At 36.8% G+C, this 27962-nt stretch overlaps 2 protein-coding genes across 3 annotated transcripts; one reads left to right on the top strand and one right to left on the bottom strand.

Annotated features, from left to right (window-relative positions):
- Positions 1–41: 41 nt before the first annotated feature.
- On the top strand, positions 42–21135 carry LOC132156344 (beta-1,4-N-acetylgalactosaminyltransferase 3-like). Of its 2 annotated transcripts, XM_059565313.1 has the most exons (20): positions 42–392; positions 3845–3903; positions 5698–5772; positions 6369–6464; positions 7907–7997; positions 8101–8201; positions 8291–8358; positions 12051–12129; positions 12194–12260; positions 12839–12982; positions 13946–14055; positions 14169–14269; positions 15301–15368; positions 15725–17093; positions 18413–18666; positions 18805–18958; positions 19105–19177; positions 19332–19485; positions 19717–19843; positions 20260–21135. In XM_059565313.1, the coding sequence occupies exons 1-20, from the start codon at positions 260–262 to the stop codon at positions 20366–20368; spliced, it is 3432 nt and encodes a 1143-aa protein (XP_059421296.1). In that variant the 5' UTR covers positions 42–259; the 3' UTR covers positions 20369–21135. The 2 variants fall into 2 exon arrangements, with proteins under 2 accessions (XP_059421296.1, XP_059421297.1); XM_059565314.1 differs by lacking the exons at positions 42–392; positions 3845–3903; positions 5698–5772; positions 6369–6464 and having other exon boundaries at positions 7951–7997; positions 12194–12264.
- Positions 21136–23758: 2623 nt separating this feature from the next.
- LOC132156345 (troponin I, slow skeletal muscle-like) lies at positions 23759–26739 on the bottom strand. Its single transcript, XM_059565315.1, has 9 exons — positions 26721–26739; positions 26005–26025; positions 25838–25860; positions 25528–25563; positions 25365–25406; positions 25087–25218; positions 24676–24765; positions 24407–24589; positions 23759–24121 (listed from the first exon to the last, which is right to left on the bottom strand). The coding sequence occupies exons 6-9, from the start codon at positions 25195–25197 to the stop codon at positions 24020–24022; spliced, it is 486 nt and encodes a 161-aa protein (XP_059421298.1). The 5' UTR covers positions 25198–25218; positions 25365–25406; positions 25528–25563; positions 25838–25860; positions 26005–26025; positions 26721–26739; the 3' UTR covers positions 23759–24019.
- Positions 26740–27962: the final 1223 nt, after the last annotated feature.

Genomic DNA, 27962 nt, shown 5'->3' with positions numbered 1-27962 from the left:
ATCTAGTGGACTAGTATTTACCTCTGTTGTTACCTGTTCAGGAGCAGTGACGTCAAACAGCGGGCGTGGCCTCCTCAACCTGTGCGCGCACTGATGTGTGAGGGACTCTTGCAGACGCTCAATCACAGAGAAGGAAATGAGAACCGGAGAAGAGACATAGACTTTTCCCACCTGGTTTGAAACCGGGAAAGCGTGTCTCGATGATCTTTACAGCGGTTTTCAACTTGTGTGAACTACACGGAGCCTGAAGCACTTGAAGATGATGCTCAACTTTTTCCCCGTGCGGAAATTTAAGCGCAAAGGCAGATACATTGTGTTCGGGGTGGTGCTGACGGTGGCGTTACTGGCGGCTTATCTGGAGTTTATGGCCACGAGCGACTGGAGCAGCACTGGTGAGTGACATCTGACGCCCTGACACTGATTGCTGCTCACTGATACATTCGTTATGCTAATGGTTACATATTAAGGACAAGTTATGGTGATGCTTTACAATAAGGGTCAATTTATTAACCTTATTTAATAGACCATGTATCACGAATGGAGCATGAACAACATTTATACAGCATTTATTGGACTAGGTCAAGATTCCCAAACTCTCTGTCAGCCGAACATATCTGACAAAATCTTGATCTAAACGTTTTACTGTTTTCTGATTTCGGTTAATGGTCGCATGACATGCAGGTAAACAAAATGTCATCTTTTTTATGTTTTATTTTGTATTTTACTTGTTTTTTTTATTTACACTTATTCTTAATTTGGCATTTTGATGATTTAATTACTAGATTTTCTACAACTCACACATTTTGACAACTTAATAATGTTAACTTTTCTTAATGTTTACTTTTTTTAACCAATGGTAATTTATACAATTTGAACAATGTATTAATGTGTAAAATTTAACAGAAACTTTAATTAAATATTTAATGCTGTAAAAGTATTGTTCATTATTAGTTAGTGATACCCGGTGTATAACTAATATTATTCCATGGACTGTGTGAATACTCGATTATGATTAATCAAGAAAAACAGAAAACAGAGAAAAAATCAACAGTTTGTCGTGCGTTAAAGGATTTTAAATGCACTTCGCTGAGGCCACTGTTGGTTCTTGGCCTCCACATCATGCATTTAAAATCCTTTAATGCTTACTTAATGAATTTAACCGAATATTATCAGTATTACATTATTAATTCCATTCCATTGTCTTTTTTATTTTATTCTAACAGTTTTATTCATTCCATTATCTTTAAAAAAAAAAAAAAAATTACAGTTAATTAATCCAACTTCTAATAGGATTCAGGTTTTTAATTACATTCCACTCTATCTATTTGTTGTAATATTCCATTGTACTACCAAATGAAGTCTATTTTCTAGATGTATCCATTGTTTTCTAATTAATCACATTCAGCATACATTCCATTTCTAACTGTGTTCCATATTTTACTAACTACATTCCACATTTTTAATGTTTACTTATAGTCCGTTCTGTTAATTAAATTCCACAGATTTGGAGAAATTTAGTGCCTCAATTGATCCTCTGCAGTGAATGGGTGCCGTCAGAATGAGAGTACAAACAGCTGATTAAAACATCACAATAATCCACACCAGTCCATCAGTTAATGTCTTGTGAAGGGCAGAAGTGTTTGAAAGAAACTAATCCCTATCTACCATAACATGCAGCTTTTTGCTTTACAATGCATTAATTGATGGACTGGAGTGGTGTGGATTCCTTGTGGATTATTGTGATGTTTTTATCAGTCGTTTGGACTCTCATTCTGACGGCACCCATTCACTGCAGAGGATCCATTATTGAGTAGCTGATGTAAAGCTAAATTTCTCCAAATTTGTTTTGATGAAGAAACATACAAATCTTGGATGGACTGAGGGTTTTGTGTGAACTGTTCCTTTAAGAAGTGTTTTTCATGGTGAAGTGCTTCCATTATTATTACACACAATGTGATACAATAAACAATACAACATGCAAACACTACAGAACATTGACTTAAGAGCAATGACAGAATACACTGTGTTGATGTGAACGTGGATATGGTCATTTTGCATGCAGACACAAGAACATCAGGCTGGTTGTTTCTGCCCTGCCGGTCTAGCTAGTTTCTTTACACCAGCTCTGAGTCAGGGTCCCAGAAGGACTCATGGTGTCTCTTCTGCATTTCTTTTTTCCTGCTGACTCAGGGACCTTGATACTTATAGCAGTTTTCAGTTGTGTTTTCTCATTGGCCCAGATTTGCAAAGGCTTCACAAAAAGAAGCTTATGTGATTGAGGAAACTTGAAAGATGTCTGGTGGGCTCTGAAGACTTTTGACATCTTGTCTGAGGTCAGTATCAGGTCGAAGAAGCAGCCAAATGTCACACCACCTGGACATCAGGCTGTTAAAATTACACTTGAATAGTAAACGTACACTGCCTTGTGAGTGAAATTCCTTCTGTATTTTTAAAAGAAATCCAGAAGTGAATGTTTGATCTGCACATGGAATCACTGACGCACTCTTGTAAGTCCGCTGGCCATGAATTCACATGCATGCCATTCCTCTGTGAATCTGCATGTATTTTTCATGCTGATGTTTATGGCTGCACGGTAAATAGCATGCAATATTTAATGTGCATCTTGTCAGTAAAGACGGTTTTGTAATCAGCGGTAAATCTCCATCACGTGTGTACTTTCACATGGAACAGCATTTACTACACAGAGCCGTTGTTCACTGACAAGATGCACAAAACATGCAAAAAATATGATCTTTATTATTTAAATGTGCATTAAATATATACGGTAAATCAAAATACAAATCTGTAAACACTTGCATATTTTGCAACAGTATAAGTGTGTTTATTCGGATAATGAAAAGTTCTACACACACTTGTGGTCTTCACAAGTGTGAGTATTTGACCCCGCCCCCCCCCCCCCCCCCCCCTTCTCCCATACTGCACTGGAGGCGTCATTTCCTGTGCTCATTGTTGCTATAGCATCAACATGTAAAGTTAAGCACACTTGAACTCCTCTGTACACACACACACGTCTTTTAGCAGGGAGTGTGTTGGCTTCACCTCCCGATGAGCATCTTGACGTTTGCTGTACATTTTTGAAGAGACCTAATGTGCAAATATACTAGAAAGTTATTTTTGTGTGTGTATGTATTGTGTGCATGCATCTTCTGTTTGTCAAATTCTGATATACTTTGTCCCTGTTGAGCAGGATGTCTCCAACACAAAATTGTGAAAAGTTTGATTCAGTGAGATCTCAGAATAAAAACACCTCAAAATTTGCTAATTCTTTTTCACAACTCTGAGGCAGAAACCGGCTTTTGTTCAATGCTGTTTTAAAGCAACAAAGCGCTAATTAAACATCATGTGTGTTTAGCCATATTTAGGGAACAAAATTGTCCTTAGAAGCTTGGTAAATGTGACAAAAATTCGGCTTTGATAAACAATATTTATAAATGAAGAAGAATGCTTTTTGTGTCTTAAAATGCAAAAAGTTTCTTTTTAGAGCTGGGGTCAGGGTTAGCTAGCAATCATAACTGACTTTATTAAAAACAATGTGTGTCCTAAGCATGTACTGTACATGCACAGATGTATTGCTAATTTAATTTAATTAGGGATGAGATTGCAAGTGTGTTTGGTGTGATTGACATGTCTAAGTTAATGCTTTCCGTCCTGTTAAAGATTTATGTGAGCATGGAATCCGTTTCAGTCTATCTGGAGAAATCCTAAACCAACAATGGCAACCTAATGTCAATGTCCTGGATCAAACACGCACACACACACACGGTCAGTCAGATGTTATTAATTTATTTACTTGACTAAATATTTCCTCTTCTTCTCTTTCAAGGTGTAACCCTCCACAGTGAAAGCGCTGCTTGGAAAAAAGCTGCTGCTGCTCGACATGTGGTAATAACTCACACTTTGCCTCCTTTTGTTTCATGTTTCATTAACGGAGACCAGTTATAGTCTTAGAATTACAACCCCGATTCCAAAAAAGTTGGGACACTGTACAAATTGTGAGTAAAAAGAATGGAATAATTTACAAATCTCATAAACTTATATTTTATTCACAATAGAATATAGATAACATATCAAATGTTGAAAGTGAGACATTTTGAAATTTCATGCCAAATATTGGCTCATTTTGGATTTAGTGAGAGCTACACATTCCAAAAAAGTCAGGACAGGCAGCAATAAGAGGCCGGAAAAGTTAAATGTACATATAAGGAACAGCTAAAGGAATGATTTGCAACTTATTAGGTCAGTTGGCAACCTTATTGGGTATAAAAAGATCTTCTCAGAGTGGCAGTGTCTCTCAGAAGTCAAGATGGGCATAGGAAAACCATACTGGATGTTCGTGATCTTCGGGCCCTTAGGCGGCACTGCATCACATACAGGAATGCTACTGTAATGAAATCACAACATGGGCTCAGGAATACTTCCAGAAAACATTGTCGGTCAACACAATCCACTGTGCCATTCGCCATTGCCGGCTAAAACTCTATAGGTCAAAAAAGAAGCCATATCGATAAAATTATACATTTTCTCAGTTTAAACATTTGATATGTCATATATGTTGTATTCTGAATAACATATTGAAATTTGACACGTCCACATCATTGCATTCTGTTTTTATTCACAATTTGTACAGTGTCCCAACTTTTTTGGAATCGGGTTTGTAAAATGATTTTAATTTTTTAAAGGACTCTTAGGTAAATCGGTAAATATACTGTGTCAAGAAAAAGATTTGTCATGGCTGACATCTCTTCTTATTTATTTCAAAATGAATGGACAGGTTAAAGATATAATTTGCTGAAAATGTACTCATCCCCAGTCTATCCAAGATGTTTATGAGTTTTTTCTTTTATCGGAACAGATTTGGAGAAATTTAGCATTCCATCACTTGCTTAACAATAGATGCTCTGCAGTGAATGGGTGCCGTCAAAATGAGTCTAACATCACAATAATACACAAGTAATCCACACCGCTCCAGTCCAGTAGTTGCCATCATGTGAAGTGAAAAGTTGCATGATTGTAAGAAACAAATCCATCAAGAATATTTTTTATTTAAACCGACGAGATTAATGTGAGTCCCCTATCTGTAATATTGCTTTCTACAGTGAAAGATTGCCTCGTCTGACTTAGGAGAGAAATATGCACAGAAGTGAAAACTGTCCAAAACAGTTCTAAACAAATATGTCAGTGGGTTTTAATGTTAGAAGACAACAGTTTACTTTTTGCATTACTTGTGGATGTTTTTATCAGCTGTCTGGACTTTCATTTTGACGGCACCCATTCACTGTAGAGGATCCACTGGTAAGCAAGTGATGCAATGCTAAATTTCTCCAAATCTGTTCCAATGAAGAAAAAAACTCATCTACATCTTGGACAATCAGAAGGTAAGTAAGCTTTTAGAAAATTCAAATTTTGAGTGGACTGTTCCTTTAAGTACTTTGCATTGTGGGATATGGTATTCTATGTAACATTCTCTGGTTGTATATTGCCAATTTTGGCAAATGTAGTAGGTCATTCTAGTATTCCATGCATGCAGAAAATGTATATACTGCAGGAATAAAAATATAATGCAAAATAATGTTGTCTATGTAGTTGCAGAGTTGATTTTGAAACACAAACTAAATCCAAAATGCTGCTGGAATGCAGAAGCACGAACAAAAATAGTTTTTTGTGTGTGTTTCACAGGCTCACATCTCTGACGATAATCATGATAAAGACACCTGGACACCAAAAAACACTCAACAGACATGGAGGGTGGAGGTAATGATATGGTCACAAGGACAGAAACACACATGGATAGTATTATCATAGTGTCCAAAAATATGGTTTTAAGGTTTAATCGTATTGCTATGGCACATCTTTAAAAAACATAGAATTTGCTTGGTATGTGCCCAAAAAACCAATACCATGGTATTTTTGGTACTTTATTAGTGTAGTAGTTTGCAATATTTCTGTCACTCAGAGTTCTTTATGCATGATCTGTTAATGTGCATACGCTGTAAAGATGATGGTATTAAGCCACATGAGTATGTCGCCCTCTGTGTCTATAGCAAGAGTTTTGGTGTCTTGTTAAAGTTAGCAGGACTCTGTCTGTCTCCGGTGTCCCTGCACAATTTAAACATGACACATGAGCGCTACATTTTTGTTCATTTTGTTTGTTTGCTGGTAATTAAAAGTGCCTCAAAATTACTTCAGCACTATAGAAAACATGACATTACTACACTTTTGAAACCGTATTTTAACGTGTCTTACCCCACAAGTGCAAAATGTAAACTTGTATCTTTTAATTGTATAGAATATTGGAATATAAAAACGTGTTCATTTGTATCTATTTGTGTGTTGTATGTTTGCCGCAGTATAAAGGAATGGCGAATCTACACGTCTTTGAGGACTGGTGTGGCACATCTATAGCTCAACTACAGAAGAATCTACATTATCCACTATATCCTCACGTAGGTGTTATATCTGTACAGCTGACATATCTGCCATATATACACTAACCCCTGTTCCACACCGCAAGCATGAGCGGCGCGCGAGCAGCGCGTATTTTTTTCGGTGTCCATGTTAATCAATGAGTGCATTCACACCGGGACCAGGAGCAGCGCGTCAGCATCAAGCAGGAGCGTCGCTTGAACAGCAGTGAAGCGGGGGTTTCGGCGTCCGGTCCATTTTTGCTGTGCTGCTCACGCTCCATTAAAGTGAAAGCACACTTTTGATGGAAAAATAAATATGATTTTACACAAAACTTGTTCAAAATGCACAGAATAAGCATGCCAAGAGTTTTAACAAAAACGACAATGTCTAGTGTTTTAACAATTTTGCCAGAAAAGAAAATTAAGTATAACAAATATGTATTTACCCATTTAAACTTTTTAATTAATCGTTTTGGGTGGAAGACGCTGTACTTGTACGCTTCCAGTGTGAATACTCGCGAGAGTCTGCTGCTGCAGTGACGGTGTAGCTGCGCGGACGCGCTGCTCGCTCGCCGCTCGCGCCTGCGGTGTGAAACAGGGGTAACATTCAAATGTTTGGGGTCAGTAATATTTTCTTTTAATCAAATTAACACTTTTATTCAGCAAATATGCATTAAATTGACCAAAAGTGGCAGTCAAGACATTTACAGTGTATGTATCTAGGTTTTTATAGAATTATTAGGCAGCGCAGCTGTTTCTAGCATTGGTATAAGAAATGTTTACAAATCGTCATATTAGGATGATTTCTGGAGGATCATATGACTGGAGTAATGACTGCAAAAACAAATTAGCTTAGCAATGACAGGAATAAATTACATTTTGAAATGTATAAAAATAGAAAACAGTTATTTTAATTTGTAATAATATTTCACAATATGACTGTTTTTACTGTTTGCAATTAGGACATAAAAATAAAATAAAAAATGGGTTTAATGTCTTTTAGTCAATGTCTTAGATTTGAGGACATTTCGGAAACAATTGACATAATAACCTTTTTCTTCTCACATATATACATGCTTTTTATTTTAATAAATTAAAACAGATACATTTAGTCTAATTACTGTTAGAATAGACCTAGGCTGTATATACTGTAGGAATCAGAAAAGTACTAGCAAACAACAGCATTTATCTAAATATTCCTACTATAATAAGATCAAGCATGTTAACAAACGGTGCTACCTTAGTATTATTCATGTACTGTTAGTAGTATTTATTAATATTTTGAATTAGCTGCTTTTATTTTAATAATTTTAGTTTTAGTCATTTTAGTACTTCAAATTAAGCTTATTTTGTTTCAGTTTATTGACAATTTTTATTTCAGCCTTATTTCAATGAGCAAAAATAACAACAATGTTAACAACATACATTTCTTGCAGCATTACATTTGTTTGCGTTGTATTTGATATGTTTTATCTCTGAAGAATCGTACAACTGTGAAGAAGCTTGCTGTGTCGCCCCGCTGGACCAATTATGGACTCAGGATATTTGGATACATACATCCTTATACTGATGGTCTGTCTTACTCTCTCTCTCTCTCTCACACACACACACACACACACACACGTTCAGACTGTGAGCCATTGTCCCGCTGTTAACCCTCCTCCTTGTTTGGCAGGTGACTTTCTGTTTGCAGTGGCGTCTGATGATAACAGTGAGTTTTGGCTCAGTGATGATGAGAATCCAGACAATCTGAAGCTCCGCGCATATGTTGGAAAGGTTTGTGAGACGGAGTGTCAACTTTACAATTACTTTCATGCAGATGTGTGAAATGCATACACTTAATTTTGTAATTTCTCGTTTTTTAGACCGGCAGAGAATGGACCGCCCCAGGGGAATATGGGAAATACGCCAGTCAGATATCAGATCTCATTCCGTAAGTGAATGCTCTGTTTGTGCTTCATAATGCTTCAGGGAGGTGCTCACACATCTCTCCATGTTATGACCACATAACTCGATGAATAACTATTTTTACATTCGGTAAGTGTAGACTCACAAGCTGCTGCTTGTGTCCTGATTCTGGTCATGGCTCAAAGTGGGAAATCATTAGAAGTATTTGTCTGTTATAATATGATATTTAATAATGTGTGTGTGTGTGTGTGTGTGTGTACGCACATGCAGATTCAACAATAAACAAAATGTGATTTCAGAATCAGAAACATAGCTGTAGGCAGTATGGATCAAATTCATCAAGATGTTAGGCTCTGATATTATTAGTATGAGAAAGTTACAAAACCACTTTAGTTGGGACTCATTTTTATTACAATTATTACAATGCTAATGTAGTACAATATATTATTAAACTATATCATACTGGATGTGTTTAGAATGGAAGCGTAGATGTACATCAGTTTTACTAATTGTTATATGCATTTGTCTTTTCTAATTGCTTAAGAAAATTAAATAACTTGATTTAAAGGGATAGTTCAGAAAAAAAAGAGAGTTCTGTCATCTTTTACTCACCTATAAGTTGTATTAGTTGCTTTCTCCTGTTGAACACAAGATATTTTGAAGAATTTGTGTAACAATTGAGTATAGTATGGAAAAATATACCATGAAAGTCAGTGGCTACCACAAATTCTTAAAAAAAAATATTTTTTCATTTTTGTATGAACTATCCCTTTAACTGGGAAAACATTACATGACAATTTTAGTTTATTTTAATTATTCATTATTTATTTATCAATCAAATGACATTATTTTAGTATAATATGTTATAGAATTTAATATCATATATAAAATAAAAAAATAAATATTTTATTTTTTGTTTTATTAGAATAGTTAATGTATTTCTGTATTTCCTATTTCCTAATTACCGTATTTTTCGGTCTATAAGTCGCACCTGAGTATAAGTCGCATCAGTCCAAAAATACGTCATGATGAGGAAAAAAACATATATAAGTCGCACTGGACTATAAGGGTGTACTCACACTAGGCACGGTTGCCATGAACTGGGCCTGAGTACGATTGTCCCCCCTCCCCACTCCCCCTCTGGCCTGCACTCACATAGGAGGGTTTCAGCATTCGTGCCGGAGCACGCTTACGTCATTATGGTGCGCGACGGTTTTGGGACAAACAGGAAGAGCGGCGCTCTCTGAACACAATGGAGTCCATCGCTCTGTTTTCTTTGTGGATAATTTTGTGTCGTTTGGTCCACAGCCCTCTCACAGCCTGTTGTTAAACAGATGTGTCGCCTTAGTGGTGCGAAAATTTTCACGTAATCGTGCTGCTCGTATGAGGAGGTACCAGCTGAAGTGCAGCAAGGACTTTGCAGCTGCACTTTTGGAGCGTCGCAAAACCGTGACGCCACGCGTCCTGTTCCGTGCTCCAGCACGGTTAGCGCTCACACTGCATGCGAACCGCGCCCGAGTCCAACTGAACCGTGCTCTGGCCCACCTCTTCCAAGCGGGCCAGGGCTGGCTAATCGAGCCGCGCCCGGGCACGGTTCGGAGCACTCACACTAGTCAAACGAACCGCGCTTTGGTGGTCAAACACACTCGGGCACGGTTCAAACTGGCTAGTGTGAGTACACCCTAATGCCGCGTTTCCACCGAAATTACCCGGAACATTTGTACCAGGAACTTTTTTTCCCAGGAACTTTTTTTCCCCCAGACCTGTTGCTTTCTGCGTTTCCACCGTGGTGTAAAGTACCGGGAAGATTAGGCAAATAGACTGGTGACGTAGGTCTGCGCGCGTTTCTCAATACAAAGTACAGCTGATTTTGGATGTGTATTCAACGTAGTGCGGACTTTGTGCATTTGACTCGGGAGTGTGATGTCCGCGACGACGCAAATCAAGTAAATCTGCAAACAGCAGCATATACTTGATAACTTAAGTCAGCTGACCATGGCTACTGCTATTTTCCTCTCTGTATATTTACAATAAAACGAAATAGGATATCAAATACCACTGCCTCCTTTCGTTTTCATTTAAGCATAATAACAGCTGCAGAAATGTACTTAGTTCAGGGATATGTGTATATATACAGCCATTACAATGAAACGAAATATTATATAGATTTGCCTTTTTTATTTTCATTTTAACATATAGATAAATTGAATACAGACCAAAGATAACCTGTTAGATTTACCCAAAACGAATTATATTTTATGTTTAACCACTAAAGAGACATCAGAGCCAGCGGCACACATCAGAAGGTCTAGCCGAGGAGAGGCTGCTTCTCTGCAGATAGACGAGGACTGAGCTCCCGCTGATCGCGTGGAGTTCACCGTCTCTGAGATCGGCGAAACACATTTTTAAATAGGCGCTGTCTTTATAAATAAACCACAGATTTGAGTTGAACTCAATCAATGCTGCTTGAACTCAGCTGACCATGGCTACTGTAATTTTCCCCTCAGTATATTTACAATAAAACGAAATACGATATCAAATACCACTGCCTCCATTCGTTTTCATTTAAACATAATAACAGCTGCATAAATGTACTTAGTTCAGGGATATACAGCCATTACAATGCATGCATGCCGCACAAGCCCTGAAAAGTAAAGCCAAAACGTCTCGATCGCCCCCTGGTGAGTGGTCCTAGTATAGGTCATAAAACCAGCAGCACATATCAGCACATATCAGAAGGTCTAGCCGGGGTGAGGCTGCTCTCGGCGGATACATGAGGACTGAGCTCTCGCTGATCGTGTGGAGCTCACCGTCTCTGAGATCGGCGAAACACATTTTAAATAGGCGCTGTCTTTATAAATAAACCACAGATTTGAGTTTTAAACAACTACATTCTCGCCTGAAATACTTTTAAAATTACATTTCATGACACAATAACAGTAATATTTTGAAAATGTTGATCCGAATAAATGGTGTTTGAACTCAACCAATGCTGCGTGAACTCAACCAATCAGGATGTTTAGCGACCAAGTCCCGCCCCCGAAAGTTCAGGAACTTTGAAAAAGTACCACCTCGCCAGCAGGGACTTTCTGAGGGGCATTTTTTTACCCGGAACTTTATTTAGTTCCTGCGGTGGAAACACACCGAGTACCAGGCCAAAGTCCCTAGTTCCTGGGTAAAGTTCCTGCGGTGGAAAGTCACATTTATTTAGAACTAAGAACCAAGAGAAAACATTACCGCCTACAGCCACGAGAAGGCGCTCTGTTTTCAGTGCAGACTACAGGAGACTACACGTCCTCTTGCGGCTGTAGACGGTAATGTTTTCTATTGGTTCATTTCTCTCGGTTCATGTCAAGTTAATTTTGATAAATAAGTCGCACCTGACTATAAGTCGCTATGAAAAAAAGTGCGATTTATAGTCTGGAAAATACGGTATATTAGTTAAAATTATTTTTTTAATTCTGATGTGTCTTGTGTTTGTGATAAAGCATATCAAGAAAGCAACTTTTAAAGTCATTATAAAGAAAAAATATATTTTGAATAAAAAATATATATTTAAATTAATCTATTATTTAATAGTAAATAGTCAATTTCATGTTATCATTCAATGTAAAACTTTTGAGTTGCATTAGATGCTTTATTAAAAAAGGTTTCAAAGATCTGATGGTGTTCATGTCAAAGTGGTAAAATTTCACTTTGTGTTTTTGTGTTTTACAGTCTGCAAAAGAACAATAAATATTTCTTTGAGCTTATCCACAAACAAAACGATAAAGGAACGGACCATGTGGAGGTTGCGGTGAGTGTGTTTACTGAAGGTGTTTGTTGTACACTGTTATGACACTGTCTGTCTTTACTTACAGTGGCAACTCAAACAGATCGGGAATGGATTTTCAATCATTGATTCCAATTTCATCTCCCTCTACACCAGTGAGTGTGTGTGTGTGTGTGTGTGTTATTTTGGGATGTGGTTGCAGAAATGTCAGGGTAGTGTTAGGACGCCTGGAATAGCTGCTCCTGTCCGCACACCCGCCCTGAAAGAGAGCTAATGATTGGGTAGTTGCCACTGTACAAAGTGTGTGTGTGTTGTCATCTTATTGCCTTAGCTGAAGTGTCAATACAGGCCTTTGCCTTCATTTCTGTGTTAATGTTTATGTATTTCTAGCGAGAATCTGGGTTTTTGTGACTTTAGACTACTATATAATATATGTGTTTACATTAGTTAGTTAACTAAAACTAATATTCGTTTTTTTAATTATTATTATTTATTTTATTAAGTATCATTTTCGTTAATTTAAAAACAGCTGAAATTAAATAAAAATGTAAGTATTAGATGAAAAACTTGAAATATTATATAATTATATAATAAAACGAAAATGTGAAATATTGCCTTGGCAATTAACTGAAATATATAGTCTAAACTTCTTGCAACTTTTAGCAGTTTGAACAGTCTACATACTAATTAGTATGGTAGTGTGCTTTCCAAACGTGTGTGTGTGTGTGCACAGATGAGTCCTCTCTGAAGGCAGCAGATGTCAATCACATTCCTCAGACCATTGGCAGTCATGTGACTCCGCTCCAGAGGTCATCTCAGACTCCGCCCCACGGAGCAGACATGCTGAGAGCAGACCCACGTGACTCGTTTCATCAGGGTGAGAAATTCAGACACAAACTCTCATTTATTCAGCACCCTTTTCTTAATCTAAAGAAACATAACATGCCAACAGTGCAGATATTCTCAGCTATTAAACACTGAATTTAACTCGTTCCAAGCCCACATGCAGATGTTTTTCAGAGGAACTAAAAGTAAATAATATTTACACATCTCTTTTAATACATTGATGGTTCATGGTGACCATATCTAACAGTCCAACATGAACAGTGTGTACATAAACTGTACACAGAATATATGTATACAGGTTTGAAAAATGAGAGTGAGGAAATATAGATTTTTAAATGAAGTGGCCCTGGCAGATGATGAGAGTTCTATTATAATAAATACTAAATCACCTGCACTTCTTGATATTATTTCCCTGACTTATTATTTTTGGGTCTGGCTAGTTTTGTGATGTATTGACTTTCAGACAAAATCTACAACAAATCTTAAAGTTGCATGTGCAGGTGTACAAGCACTTCTTAAAACATTGGAATGTATGCAAACAGAACATGAATATAGTGCCACCTTGTGGCATAGTGACTCGAGGGTCTTTGTTGTCCAACACAATATCCTATGGTCACCCCCCACCCCATGTTCTATATTTGTGTTATTTCTGCTGCAATCATGACAAAGCTGCTTGTTTTCAAACTACTTTTTATTAACAGAAACTAGGAATCTTACTATTAATTACACTACTTTAAATTAACCACTATCCATTTTGTAATTTCACAAGTTTTAAGAACTGTATTCATGTGTTCTTCAATAAAAACAATAATACTAATATAAGTAATAATGCAAGTCATTTAAAAACAAAGAACCACTGCATAAGATGCTTCAGTTTGTATAATGAATACAGTTTAGCATGAATGTATTTAGCTGTGCATGTTGTTGCTATTGTCATATAATAATAGCAATGAAGTGTAATGTTTTTCGTCTTTGTATGTATTTGTACATGTAGTTCCATTATTGGACAGGGCACGTTTGCAGGGAGTTTTACCTGACTGTATCTATAACCCCAGCTACAGCATAAAGGGATATCGTATAATGCGCTACCAGGGCCTGCAGTTTGTAAGTGCTCACACACACATACATAGTTAGCAAACTAAGAGAAATTTTCTTTAAAGCGGAGTGTGTTGTTGTGCCTATGCTTGCATGATCTGGATCAATCTAATCTGATGCAGGTGCACCTGACGTACGTGTATCCTAATGACTACACACGGCTCACACACATGGAGAACGATAACAAATGTTTCTACCGTGGGGATCCGGATTATCTGGAAAGGTAGACAAATACAGTACACTACCGTTCATGTGGCTGGGGCTGGTACCTTTTTCAAAAGTCTCACCAAGGCTGCATTTATTTGATTAAAAATATAGTAAAAACAATGGTATTGTGAAATATTAATACAATTAAAATAGCTGTTTTCTATTTGAATGTATTTTGAAATCTCATTTATTCCTGTTATGCAGAGCTGAATGTCCAGCAGCCATTTCTCCAGTCTTTAGTCACATGATGTGTATAATATGCTGCTTTATTTGAACATCATTTGATATAAATGTCCTATTTGATCAATTTAATGCATCCTTGCTGAATCAAAGTATTCATTTCTTTATTTAAAAAAAAAAAAAAAAAAAAAAAAACATTTTGACCAAATCTTTTTTTGATGTTTTGAAGTTCTCTTTAGGCTTATTCCGACTGTCAGTCCAAATCCGATTTTACTGTGCATATCCGAATGGGTCTGAATGACAAAAAAATTAGAGATTAGAAATCTGTTTCAAGCAACATTTATATGTTGTTTGGTTTGAAATCCTATTCAAACCGCATTTCTGGAAATCCGTTTCAGTCTGAATGCTCAGATCGGATTTACCATAGATTTTTTTGCCTTCTTACTTACAGCAAGTAAAATGTAAACAGGTCAGATGTTGTTTGTCAAAAAACATGCGTAATGTCTTTGCAGAAACAAGGCTGTGCAGGCAGAAAGTCTATGCACCTATTTGGGTTTTCTGCCTCATTAAATGCAATGTAATCCAGCATGACGGCAACATGTTGTCACGATGTAACACAACATCCGTATTGCAAACTGTATTGCTATTATTGTTGTTTTTGGCATATGCAAACCAACGCCACGTCATTGCCATAGAAACCAATGCAGATGTAATCTGAACAGAGATAAACAGTGTGGACAGTCAATCATTTAAATCAGATTCCAATTGGATATGCACAAAAAAATCGAATTTGGATTGACAGTCTGAACAAGACCTTTGGTGCACCTTGTGCATTATGATATCAGATCAAATCATCTCTTTTTTTAGATACGGCTTCTCAAACTACATAAAACTGGATTTGCCTGAAAATGAGGAGTTATTCATCAAATACAAAGGTACAGCAAATAATGAATGCTTTTGTGTTGTCTTTAAATTTAAAGACAACATTCACATTGCATTTAACTTCCTTAATGCAACAGAAATATTTGGTTGTAAATAATGAGCAGGGCTTAATTTTGTGAAATTTTGAAAACAAATATTATTATCTTATTAATAATGTATAATGTTAAATATTATGAAAGCGTATTATCACAAATTGTGTGCTGTAAGATCAGGTAAATTTATTAAAATATGGTCAATTTTGTTGATTGCATTAAAACATGCTTCAGCTTGATGGTTCGGTTCAGAACTTGAAATTCTCTGAAAGGAAGTGCTTGTTCATTCCACATTTATTGTCTTTGTCTTTCTGTAGGAGACAGCATGCTAGGAAGAGCCATGAATCTGGGCAGAAATGAAGATGAGGGTTTTCAGAATGCTGGAAAGTTTGAGGAGAGGAAGCAAATGAAAGCAATGGAGAGGAACAAGGTTCTCCAGGATTATGGAGACGATTTTGATGATTATACAATGAAGAGACGCCGCAATCTGTTTTCTGTCCAGAAACATGGCAAAATCAGAAAAAAGAGGGAAGACGGCGACCTAAACAACAGATTTCAACAGATGGACCAAGACAGCCAACTTAAGGAAATCCCAAAACCACCTGGACAACCACAGAACCACCCAGAAGAACCACAACAGCAACCAAGAAAGAAGAAGAAAAGGAGACCTCCTGAACAAAACCAACAGGACCAACACTACCTCCAAAACCCACCTTCAGAGGTGAAGAACTATGACCAGGGAAACGAAAAAGACTCACAGCGGTTTCAGAATAACTTCATGGAGAAGATACCTGACCAGCAGAATCCGGGACCAGCTCAGATAAAACGCTTGAGGTCAATGGTGAAACAACAAGTGGACCATTCGCTCAATCTGGATGATAAAATTGAGCTCCACCTGCGTAAAGCCAAATACAGCAATAGTAGTGATAGAAATCCAAATCTTGTGGCAATCAGAGACAGAAATATTCCCATGGAGAACATACGAGATGCAAACCAGATGAAGCAAAGATCAGTGACCAACAAAGCCATTTTTGATGAGGTCCAGAAGGAACGTCTTGATCTTGTGAATCGGCTGGATAATTGGAAAGTCTATCTTGGAGATCAGGAGGACAGGACACCCAAGAACACATTAGATGAGGTCAAAGATGAACGGCCTTCCTTGCATGGGGATGAAGACAAAGTGGTACCGATTAAGAGGCTCAAACACCCAAAACATAAAGCAGATGAAGCCGTGCATGTTTTGAAGGACAACCCTGAAAATGCTGTAGAAGGTGACAACAATATTATCATGAAGCATGAAAATGTAGCTCATAACGAGACCAATGAACGTAAGGCATTGGTCATCGCAGCTCCATCTAACAAAGAATATAACCGTCACTGGGGTCATGTGAATGATGATAATCCCATACATATAGAAGAGAACGGAGATGGAGGAGATGAAGACGATGCTTGGGTGAATCAGAGTTTCTCAGAGGACGAAGACTATGACCTCACAAACAGGGCTGTGTATGACGTGGAAGTCAAGTGGTGTCAGACGTTCCAGGCTAAACCCCTAGATCTGCATGCCTTGCGCTCCGACTGGATCGATCTGAAGTGTAATGTGTCTGGAAGCCTGCTGCTTGAGGAATCAGAAGCATTGTCTGTAGTGGAAGCTTTCATGAAGAAACTAAACAAGAAATATCCAAGGTAGGCCAGCTGTTAGAATTATAATGAATCTAAAATTCAATCAATGCTGCAGTATGCAAAACGAGTTTTATTTGGAATGCAGTACTAGCATACTGTATATTTAAGGGAAGTCGTGGCCTAATGGTTAGAGAGTCGGACTCCCAATCGAAAGGTTGTGAGTTCGAGTCCCGGGCCGGCAGGAATTGTGGGTGGGGGGAGTGCATGTACAGTGCTCTCTCCACCCTCAATACCACGACTTAGGTGCCCTTGAGCGAGGCATCGAACCCCCAACTGCTCCCCGGGCGCCGCAGCATAAATGGCTGCCCACTGCTCCGGGTGTGTGCTCACAGTGTGTGTGTGTGTGTTCACTGCTCTGTGTGTGTGCATTTCGGATGGGTTAAATGCAGAGCACAAATTCTGAGTATGGGTCACCATACTTGGCTGAATGTCACTTCACTTCACTTCTAAACAGCTTATACAGAATACTGCATGTGATTTTATTTAAAAAATGTATGTGAAACCTGCATCAAAAGATTAACTTTTTTATATGGGTTACTTTGTTCAAAAAGGAAAGAAAAGAATAAATTAATACTTTTATTCAGTAAGGATACATTAAACTGATCAAAGTGACAGTCATCTTTTTTTAAACTTTATATTCCTAAAAGAGTTCTGAAAAATAAACATTATGGTTTCCACAAAAATATTAAGCAGCATAATTGTTTTCAGTATGGATTATAATCAGAAAGGTTTCTTGAGCAGCAAATCAGCATATTAGAATGATTTCTGACGGATCATGTGACACTGGAGGAATGATGCTGAAAATTCAGCTTTACATCTCAGGAATAAATGACATTTCAAAATATATTACAGTAGATGATGGGTATTTAAAATTGTAATAATATTTCATAATATTACTATTTTTCTGTATCAAATAAATTCAGCGGTGGTGAGCAAAAGAGATGTCTTTCAAAAACATAAAGAAACACAACATTTTGAATTATGTATGCAATATTTTATTTTTTATATTATTTTATTGTTTTTTAAATACACCATTTTAAATTGTATGGATCATGTGTCTGATCATTTGGCATGCTGATCAAAAATATTAGTTAATAATATTTTCAGTTCATTCACCATCATAATGGAAATTAGACGTGCATTGTATTTTAGATTTGAGTATGTCACACAGTATGCTCTGGTCCTGTAGTTTTGCATGAATACGGAAAATCTGTGCACAGTAAAAATGGTATTTATAGTATGGTAATATGCCATTCTGAACATTTTAATTAATCTCTGACTAATTGGTGTGTGTGTGTGTGTGTGTGTGTGTGTGTGTGTAGGCAGTTCTCTCTAGAGCGTATTGTGAACATTGAGAAGAAGCCTGATTACAGTCGTGGCAGTAGATATCTTCTGGAACTGGAATTGTTGGAGGCTTCAGGACACCACCTGCGCCTGGTTCAGTACATCTATGTCAAAAGAATTGAAGTCTGGGGTTCTCACAAAAAACAAAAGGCTCAGGCTGAAGAACCAATGCTTTGCAATCCATACAGCTTCTACTGGAACCCAGCTGCTACTGTCCACTTCATCATCCCAGGTAACTCTCATATAGAGAAGGATTTACTGAAGCTTTATTCAAGACGCTTTCTGACTATCCCTGGTGAAGGAAGCAACTTGGGCATGTTTCTTTGTATGCTGCATGAAGTATCTTGTGTCTGTGTTTGTATGTCTGCAGTGAAGAACCAGGCCCGTTGGGTGCAGCAGTTTATTTCAGATATGGAGGAGATATACCGCACCACGGGAGATCAGAACTTCAATGTCATCATTACTGACTATGAAAGCACTGATATGAACATAGAACAAGCACTACAAAACTCTTATTTACCCAGGTACATTTACCAGTTTATAAATACACGCTTGGTAGAGTTAGATTTCATGGTCATATGGCACATTATGTCATCTCATGCTTCTATAGCTATCATATTTTTTTCTCACCTTGAGACCCTTGCTTTCTATTGTGTGTCCTCCGTTTCAGGTATCAGTACCTCCGGTTAAGTGGAAACTTTGAGAGATCAGCAGGACTGCAGGCAGGAATAGACCTCATTACTGTAAGTTTAAGACGCAGTATCACGCCCCAGACACATGACATGAATTTCTAAAACTTGTTCGAAACATGCCATGATCTTCAGTGAAAATGAAGGTAGAACTACTGCAAGGTGACGTCACTTAATTGCAGCTTATAAAGATCCGTCTCTTTCTCAGGATGATCACAGTATTGTGTTTCTATGTGACCTGCACATCCATTTTCCACCTGGCTTCATCGACACTGTGAGAAAACACTGTGTGGAGAGGCACATGGCCTTTGCTCCGATAGTCATGAGACTGAACTGTGGCGCTACACCTTTGGAACCTGATGGTACAGTCCTACAAACACAAGATAAACTGATAACAAGACTGTCATATATAACACAGAATCCGATTACTGTATATCAACACGTTCACTGTTATTCAAAAGATTGGGGTTGTTTTTGAATGAAATCTGAATTTCAGCATCAGCATGGTCTAGATTTGAGGCCCGTGCAGGGCTCTACAAGAAACATTTCTCGTTATTTTCAGTGTTGAAAACAGTTGTGCTGGTAATGTGCAGGTTACTGGGAGGTCAATGGCTTTGGTCTTCTGGGCATTTATAAATCAGACCTGGACTCCATCGGGGGCATGAACACTAAAGAATTCACAGACCGCTGGGGAGGAGAGGACTGGGAACTACTGGACAGGTCAGTCATGAGACAACACACTAATATCACACTTAATACAAGTTAATCAAGTTTTATTAACACAATTACATCTTATTTCTAGCTTGATATCAAAGTCAGTATCATTTTTTTTATATACTGTGCATTATGACGTGATTCCTAAGTTCACTTGGCAGCAGTTAAAGTGATAGATTTTTAGTTAAGTCACCACCAAGGTGACGTTTATGTAAAGCAGTTCGAATTACCATCATTTATAGTATGAAATGTGCTAAACATACATAAACTTGCCTTGTGTAGAATATCAATATTGGCTATTGCCTGTAACGTGAAAATAATTCAGCTTTTTGTGTCTGCCAGAATTGTAATCTCTATAATCTGTAATGCTAAACAAACATTATTTGGTGTGTGAAGTGCTTTCTGTTTTCTGTGGTCTCAAGGATCCTTCAGGGTGGGCTGGAGGTGGAGCGACTCTACCTGAGGAACTTCTTCCATTACTTTCACACAAAGCGTGGCATGTGGAGCCGCCAGATGCTGCACAATACGTAACCGTGGCTGCTGAGCAACGGTTACTCCGGCACTTTAAACTTCAGGACATTCTGGATGTGAATTTGAGGTGATCATTTAGTGGGAACACACAGAGATTCAGGACAAGGACGCCTGTGATGTTTGGGTTGTTGCGTCCAAACCTCAAAGCTAGCTATGCTATCAAGAAAGACAAACTTTAAAGGAAATGATACAACTTATTGATGGCTTCAGCATCACTTTGTTGTTGTCGTCACTTCAGGTCAACAATATGCCTTCAGTCACTACTGTCTGAGTATCCTGTTCTGACGGATTCAATGAGATGTATATACTGAGAAAAAGTGTATTTATTCAGGTAGGTACAGTAGGTGTCTTGGGTGAGGGTTTGACTTTGCAGACTTTCTTTTAGGAACTGAAAGAATCAGTGGCCAAAACCAAAGAGATGTGCAATATTCACAGAGCGTGTTTGTCTAAGAAAGTGAATTCATTCAGGTTACAAATGCTGTTGTTTTCAAGTCAATCTCACAAAGCCTGTCAAAAACACATCTGTCATATATCACCCTCAAAATACTAAAGAAATTAAGAATTTGTTTTATTATTATTTTTTTTTTGTGCCTTTTTTTTAATAAAAAATGCAATGAATTGAAGATGTGATAGTCAGTAGTGTTACTTAAAATCAAGTTGTTTTTTATTTATTTTTCCAAATTTTTGTTGCCAGCTAAATGAAAATGACCTTTAAGTCATTCCTGCACGACACCAACAACCTTAAAATAAAATGTTTCTTCAGTGTGTTTTATTTGTTATATGATCACTATCAGCATCACCTGTTGATGAGCATTAAGTGAATATGTGAATTAGTTTACTGTCTGACTGCAGCATTGGATAATGTACTTCCTTTTGTTCATGTTAGCTTCATCATTCTTCAGTTCCATCACTCCGTCGTTACTCCGGCTGATCTGTCTGTTGTGCCAGACTCCAGAAATAGCAGCTTGTAAATGTGTATCATTGCTGTAATAAATAACTTGACCAAGACCTCGAAGAACGTTTCTCAGTACTGCAAATGTCAATGATTTGTTTATAGTGGAAGCAGGTACATTTCTTCTGAACAAAATAAAAATGCTTTTCATGCTTGAACTGCTACGAAGCTGCGTTAAAAGGATCGTTCACCCAAAAATGAAAATCACCCAATGATTTTCTCACCCTCAAGCCATCCTAGGTCTATAATAATAACTATACATGCTCTTTTTCCCAGACGCATCCTGGTCAGATTTTCTATATTGCCTAAAATATCCAGGTTTTGGCTTTGGTTTTCATTCTTGCTGAAGGTAATGATGGAAAAGTAGTTTGACCATAAAGACCAATATGGTCACCCTAGGTATTTATGATGTTCTAGATGTATAAAGGCCTTCTGAAGTGAATCGATGCATCTTTGTAAAAAAAAAAAAAAAAATTATCCATATTTAAACTTTATAAACTGTAATCTCAGAAGTAAGTAAGTAAGTAAGACACTGCATCTAGCATATGTGACCCTGGACCACAAAACCAGTCTTAAGTGTCAATATTTTATTGAATAAATAAGCTTTCCATTGATGTATGGTTTATTAGGATCAGACAATATTTCACAGAGATATAACTATTTGAAAATCTGGAATCTGAAGGTGCAAAAAAATCTAAATACTGAGAAAATCACCTTTAAAGATGTTCAATGCATATTACTAATCAAAAATTAAGTTTGGATATATATTTATGGTAGGAAATTTACAAAATCTTCAAGGAACATGATCTTTACTTAATATCCTAATGATTTTTGGCATAAAAGAAAAATAGATCATTTTGATCCATACAATGATTTTTAGTCTATTGCTAAAAATCCACCCCAGCGACTGTGTGGTCCAGGGTCACATATAGTGTTTTGAAACTATAGTGAGAAAAAAAATCCACCAAAATGTAACGTGCATCTAAATACCACACCTAATTCCAGAGCATCTACGAGGTTAAACGAGGACTCTCCATCTGTTGGTATGAGCTTGTGAAGGTTTAAAATAAGAACAGGAGACTCTGGCTTCCATCTGAACATGTTTAAATTCTACAAATGCCTTTTAATTTTATTTGTAGGTGGGGCTATATTTAGTGAAGGCTTGCATTTATTTGGAGTTGTGTATACGTGCATTCTCAGCTCTACAGTCAGCAGAGCTCACCACATTGTCAGTGCAAAGTACAAAGATAGACACACATTATCTCACTCAATTGTTTAAACTTTAACATATTTAAAGGAGCTGACTCTATTATCAGTTTTGTTTGTATGTTCAGAATGGAATATTAGCATATTTATAACTGCATGGTATTGAATAGATACAGTCTACATTAAAAAAAATTATGTAAAAAAACATCAGTTAACAAATACTTTTATTAATAAATAATACATTAGATAGATCAAAGGTGACCATAAAGACCTTTATAATATTTAAACTTTCTATTCATAGAAGAATCTTGAAAAAAAAAAATGTGTCACGGTTTTCATAAAAAATATTACGCAGCACAACTGTTTGAATATAAATGTTTTTTGAGCAGCAAATCAGCATATTAGAACAATTTCTGAAGGATCATGTGACACTAACGATGATGAAAATACAACTTTGCATCACAGGAACAAAATAAATTGTAAAATATATTCAAATAAAAAAAGGTAATTTTTTAATTAAAATCATATTTAATAAAAGTATTCTTTTTACTTTATGTTTGATCAAATAAATGCAAGCTTGGTGAACATAGGAGACTTCTTTCAAAAACATAAAATCTTACATACCCGAAACTTGTGGACAGTCCAGTAGTCAACTCAAATCTTTTGATATAAAAGAAGAAAAAAAAAAGTTATTTTGCATTTTTAATCCAATTGTATGTAAAATATCCATATATATATATATATATATATATATAAACCCTTTGCACAGTCCAATCATAAAAAAATGAGTCAAGAAAAAGGTATTGAGATACAGTATATATATATATATATATATATATATATATATATATATATATATATATATATATATATATATATATATATATATATATATATATAAATAGTGTCCATAACACACTACTGCAGACATATTAAGAGTACTATGGAAGGTCATGCAGATTCTCTTTCTTTACTACATTACATCCACACCATTGTTATACAGTGTTCCTGCCAAACCAGGCCGCATTACTCGTCTCTTTTGTCACTCTCAGACAGGTGTTGACCAAAAAAATCCCTTGTCCTTGTGCACAAACACACAGTCAGTCACACAGTGTGAATAATCTGAACGTGACCTCACCACCCTGATATGTAAGAGGAACCCAAACTGTCAATCACATAAGGTTGTAAAGCTCTATCCATCCAGTGTGTGTTAAAAATATATCACGACAGTCTGTAGTCATAATAAAGCATGCGATTTTAGCACGATCAACATTTTATTAACCTTAAGTGGGTAAATAGTATACAACGAAGTAGCATTAAACATTTCCATATTCATATAATTACAAGCTTTCTTTAGAGATTCGTATTAATGCATATTGTTTATTTTTTACTGGTGACTCATTACAGGCAATTATCTTCATTTTGATTTCACCTGTCACTAATAGCAAATGCACACACATACACATATAGACAATTATACAGACTCTTTGCTATTACTGTCCTCCTCCAGCAGCATCAAACATCTTCTTCCTGCCCTCCATACCAGACATGGCCTCGACGTTCTTACGCCAGTCGCCCACCTCCGTCGATATAACCTGACAAAACACAAATGCATCATGCACTCAATGAAAATTTTAAAAAACTGAAAATATATTTTCTTTATTCTCTTGAATTTCTAAAAACAAAGGATGATTTAAAGAATGATTTTTAGGCCAACTAATATATTTTTTGAAGCAAGTAGGCATATTTGTCCCAGTTCTTCATGAATGTAATTAAAAAAGTACTATGTGTACTGAGTGAGACGCTTCCAGAGTAAAATGACTTCATGTTTTGGTGAGTATCACACATTAGTGAATGCAGGTTAGAGCATGCAGGTGTACCTTCTCTTGTTTAATGTCTTCTTTCTTCACAGATTTGAGGTTGGCTCTGAGATCCATGGAGCCCTTGTGTTTGGAGCCCAGCAGCGCTCTCATCATCTCATCCGCAGACACACGCACCTTCCTCAGGGCAGGTTTCTTAAACTTCCCTCCTAAATCTTGCACCTTCAGCTTCAGCTCATGGATCTTACAGACACACACACTGTGTCCATTACAGAAACTGTCATCTAATATTAGTTTAGTGTTAGAAAAGGTACATTTTATTTACTCACATCTCTGTTGTTTTTATTCACTTTAGCCTCAAAGTCGTATCTCTCCTCATCCACTACATCGATTTTGGCATGGAGTTGTCGACATAGTTTCTGGACACAAAATTATTATTACTACTACTACTACTATTTTGCATGTTTGTGAATAATATGAAGATAAGTTATCAAATCTAAATAACTAAAATAACACAAATGGAAACATGCAAGTTGCGAGGACAAGGTGACTGAAAAAAATATAAATTGTTCAATTTGAGTAAGACTAGACTATAGAATATAATTATTTTAAATGTAAATAATTATACATTAAGTACTTAAAAATTTCCTAAAAATATAGAAAGAACAATATAAATAATGTGATTTCTCTAGCATTTCGGTCAGTGTCTGTATATGTTGATGAAGTTGTCTTTTACTAACCTGTAACTCCTCCATTGAAAGGCTGGTGATCTGAAGAGGTGGAAGCTTATCACTCAGATATTTCACCTTCTCCTCATCACGATTGACCTTCTCCTGTTCCAACTCATCCATGGCTCTTTGGAGCAAAAGGATCTGAGAAAAAAAGAATGTGAAAAGACATTTAACAAAAAACAATCAGTATATCTGCTACATGTAGATTTACTTTTTGAGTTCTCAAAGTATAGAAAACAAACACACACACACACACACACACACACACACACACACCACTATCATACCTTCAAGGAAAGTTTTCGAGATGCAGAAATCTTTGACTTCGGCTAAAAAAAAAAAAAAAGGAAACAAATTTAATCCAAATTTTTATGCATTATATTCTGTCTTTCAATGATGTAGAAATCACTGAATATTTCACAATATCATAATCACAATACTGTTGAATACCTTGGCTTGCACTCGAGGGGGCAATGGAGCAGGAGGCTTTGATGATACAAAAATTTCATAAAAATTGGAATAAAAATACACAGTATAAATCACATTATCCTTATCAGAAAATGATTGTATAATGTTATTAAAGCTTTTATCCCTTTAACTAATTATTACTCTTATTTCAGTCACATATACAATAGACTATTTACTTACTTTGCTGCAGATGTTATGTTTATTGGTGGTTGCAAAGAGAAAAGAGAAGAAAATAATATTAAAAACAATTTTTTGTTCATGGCATGCTCATGAAAAATATTGCATAAAACACTTACTCGTCCGCCATTGTGAAACCTGTAAAATCAAATAAACGAAAACAAAAATAAAAACAAACAATTACGATTAGTTGCAATCACAATACTAAACTAAATCAGTTTCTTGATCCGCATTGACAGATTTCTAGGAAACAGTAGCGGCTGACACAGAGAGATGTGTTACCTGAGGAGTTGCCTGCAGCTTCTGAAAGCACAAACAGGACAGAGACAATCATTTTTATGTGTGACAGGCAGCAGCTTTGTAATTTTAGCTCACAGACACAGGAATGAGAATGAATGGGCAGCTGTCCTCAACATATCAGAGTGCTGTGTGTGTGTGTGTGTGTGTGTGTGTGTGTGTGTGTGTGTGTGTGTGTGTGTGTGTGTGTGTGTGTGTGTGTGTGTGTGTGTGTGTGTGTGTGTGTGTGTGTGTGTGTGTATGTGTATGTGTGTGTGTGTCCAATGCCACAAGGACAAAGTAATTCAAAGCCTAAAACAGTATATGACTCAAAATACATTTTTATATGCATCTCAAATGTATTATAGCAAACAGAAATGGCACGTCCTTGGGAAATTGTGAAAAAGAACAGGTAAGTATAAGGAAAACTCCACCATCAAAAAAAGGACAGGCAAATATGTAAATTACAGGACACTGCGGTTCATTAAGTCTTCACCTCTTTAGAGCAAATGTATTACAGTCAAACAACAAGACATTGCATAAATCAAACGTCTCTGTCCATTAGTCATAGGTCAGAACAATCAGCACCTGCTCACCCTCACATGTTCCTAGACAAACCTCACTTCAAGACTAATTTTAAACACCATTTGCCCACCCACCCAAGACCTAAAATATTATCCCAGTGTTTGAAACACATATTGTTCTTTAAAGGAATAGCTCACCCAAAAATGAAAATATGCAGGCAATCCAAGATTTGGAGAAATGTAGCATTACATCACTTGCACTCTAATGGATCCTCTGAATGGGTGTCCAAACAGCTGATAAAAACATCACAATAGTCCACGAGTAATCCACAGCACTCCAGTCTAGCAATTAACATCCTGTGAAGGAAAAAACAAATCCATTATTAAGGCATACTGACTTTCGATCATTGCTTGTGGCCAAAATACGAGTTCATCATAAAATACATAAAAAAATCCATCCCGTTGTTGTCCTCTCACATCAGAATCTGAATTAACACTGAACTGACGTGACATCAATGACACTGAGAGCTGCTTTATGGGTAAAGTTGAATTTGTTTCATAATTGAATAACTTTGCCACATTAAAAATTTTATTTTCTTGTTTATTTCTATGAAGCTGCTTTGAAACTATCTGTATTGTATAAGGAGCTAATGTGACTTGACTTGACTTGACTAAATCGTCCACAATAATGTCAAGAATTCACACAAAACTTTTACTTGCAGGTAATTTGTTTACCAAAAACTCATTTGGGATTCAGTGAGGAGGAACTTTGTGTTGAAGGTATGATCTATTTATTCAGTAACCTTTTCATACGGAGAGCTGAGGCATGTCTGCTTCCCAGGCCATGTATTGCTCTGCCACTCGATCAGCCGGTCCGACTGACAGACTCTCTGTGCGAATGGTTTACGCAGCTTGGGTGTCAGGAATATCTCTCATGCTTCCCCAGGCATATTTGATCCAAAAATTTCCACCAAAGTCAGCTCAATGAGGCGAAAACCCCTCTGATCCAATTGTTCATTTAAAACTAAGCCGATATTTACGAGATATCAAATTGATCCTTAGAACAGAAGCACATAAACATACTACTTATCCCACTAACACACACAAACTGCGGAACACTTTGGTTCCTTGCCACTGTCGCTATGGCTTGCTTAGTTGGGGAAGCTTAATTTCTGGCAACATTGTTGACTTGACCGCCGCACAGACACTATTGGAAGAGAACTGAACTGAGCTGGAAGACGACATCACTGAATCAACAATGAACTGACTAACAGATAAACTGATATGTCCTCCATTATCAGCACACACTTTTCCTTTTTAACACTGTAAAGCTGCTTTGACACAATTGTTTAAGGGGCTTTATAAATAAAAGATACTTGAATTGACCCAGTGGGGTAGCAGTGTGTAATAATAGTGGACTAATAACAGGCCTGGCTGCAC

Source organism: Carassius carassius, chromosome 13 (assembly GCF_963082965.1).
Source record: "Carassius carassius chromosome 13, fCarCar2.1, whole genome shotgun sequence".
NCBI lineage: Eukaryota > Metazoa > Chordata > Actinopteri > Cypriniformes > Cyprinidae > Carassius > Carassius carassius.
This window is presented reverse-complemented; position numbering and strand designations above follow the sequence as displayed.